The 2,163-nt window shown below is 39.3% G+C and overlaps 1 protein-coding gene across 1 annotated transcript in view; it reads right to left on the reverse strand.

The window, feature by feature from the left end:
- Window positions 1–2,163, reverse strand: part of LOC102770987 (chemokine-like factor) — a 7,991-nt gene that overhangs the window by 2,054 nt on the left and 3,774 nt on the right. The window contains exon 3 of the mRNA XM_006769849.2: window positions 1,472–1,567. Coding sequence (XP_006769912.2) covers window positions 1,472–1,567 — 96 coding nt within the window. The remainder of the gene's footprint in view (window positions 1–1,471; window positions 1,568–2,163) is intronic.

A 2,163-nucleotide genomic window follows, 5' to 3' on the forward strand; every position in this document is an offset into this window, starting at 1 on the left:
AAAAAAAAAGAATGAATGAATGAGTAAGTAAGTGAGTGAAAGTAAATCCTATGCCTGGGTGGCCCCTCTTTCTCCATAGTAGAGGGTAAGATTATCTTTAAAGCCGAAACCGGTTTGGCTCAGTGGATAGAGTGTCGCCTGCGGACTGAAGGGTCCCAGGTTCGATTCCGGTCAGGGGCATGTACCTGGGTTGCGGGCACATCCCCAGTGGGAGATGTGCAGGAGGCAGCTGATCGATGTTTCTCTCTCATTGATGTTTCTAACTCTCTATCTCTCTCCCTTCCTCTCTGTAAAAAATCAATAAAATAAATTAAAAAAAAAGATTATCTTTAAAGACCACTGGGGACATTGCTGTTTCAGCACTGTTTCATTTCTAGAGTAATTCCCATCCCTCATGAAGTTGCTTAGGGCCTAATAAGGGAGAGGAAAAGCCATGGATTCTGACATACATGGCTATCTGAGAGCGATCAGTTCTCCTAAGCGGTCCATACTATGAAAAGACAAGGAAGTAGGAGGGAGATTCATTTAATAACTTTCTAATTCCCTTCTCTAGATCAGAACCTAGAAAAGCCAAATGATTTTGAACCTCTTATAAGAAATCTCGGAAGAGTATCAGATGGGACTGTTTTGACATTTTTTTAATTTTTATTTTGGCTTGCTTTCCAGGATAAAGTCTGATTACACTGATTTGTGTCTCATCAGAGTTCAAAATCATTCTTTAGTTAATAGGCTTCCTACCACAATTCCCTATCACGAGACATCTATTATATTCCCTCTGAGGAAGGATCTGGATGAGAAATAACTGAGCTCAGAATAGTCTGTCTCACCTTAACAAGTGGTACGATATTTTAAAAAATGTTTTATTTTTTTAAATAAATATATTTTCATTGACTTCGGAGAGGAAGGAAGAGGGAGAGAGAGATAGAAACATCAATGATGAGAGAGAATCATTGATTGGCTGCCTCCTGCACGCCCCACACTGGGGATCGAGCCGCAACCTGGGCATGTGCCCTGACTGGGAATCGAACTGTGAACTTCTGGTTCATAGGTCAATGCTCAACCACCGAGCCACACTGGCTGGGCAGTATGTATTTCTATTTTTTTTTATTTTTAAAGGGAGAACTATAAAAGTTATTCATGGTGTTTTTGCTTGACATCAAGCTTCTCAAAGCTAAGTATTATAACTGATTCTTGTAGCTTTTCTCAGTCTAGGTTTTCTCAGCCTAGTCTAGCCCTACATATCTATGAGAAATATGTAGGAGCCCCGTTATTTAGTTAACTTCATTTTTATTGTGACACCATATTCCTTCAGGGCATATATTCATACAAAAAAATATTAAGCCACTGGGTGCTGTAAGACCTGGGAGGACTAAAGATGAATACAGTATAGCGATCTGTTCTCGTATCTGTTTTTTAAATAAATTGAATTCTGATCAAACCTAAAGGAAGAAACCAGAAAGCCTCCACTTACCCCTCCAAGGACCATATATTTCGTGGTTTCTGGTATCAGTGCCAACACAGATATGATTAATATGAATATTGCTGCTACCAGGGAGTTGAGAATATCCTGAAAACGCAGAATAGAAAGGTCAGCTTTACATGAAGATTGCACACACACACACACACACACACACAGTAGGAAAAAAGAAGAATGAGCTCCCTAAAGATATACATAGCTCCATTTTATTAAACAAATTTATTTAGTGTTTATCTTTTTAGAAAACCAAACTGCTACAGTAAAATGACACCTATCTTATGTTTGGTCTACAAGGACGTCTAGTCGTCCGCTTAACCTAGAATACACCAATCGTTGACTTACTTAACAGGCTTATTTATTTTTTACTTAAACGTAGTTGGAGGGAAACTCCTCTGGTTAGGAGTGGACAACCTAACAGGTGGGAGGTTGAAGGCAGAAAGGTGCCTTGGGAAGTCAGGATGCTCAGTTGTAACAATGTGTGAAGCGGTCGACACTGTAAATCAAACCACTTGATAATGCTACTGAAATGCAGTCCACAAAACTAAAAGCAGTGCATACTTAGGAGATATTTCTTAATTTTCAGGAAGAAACTCCCACACATCTGTATACACAGGTTGGCCAATTATGCTCTCATTTCTGATGAGGTAGCTCATTCATGATTTCTTGAAAGGAAGCATTTCCTTTTC

Source organism: Myotis davidii, unplaced genomic scaffold (assembly GCF_000327345.1).
Source record: "Myotis davidii unplaced genomic scaffold, ASM32734v1 scaffold243, whole genome shotgun sequence".
NCBI classification, from domain to species: Eukaryota; Metazoa; Chordata; class Mammalia; order Chiroptera; family Vespertilionidae; genus Myotis; species Myotis davidii.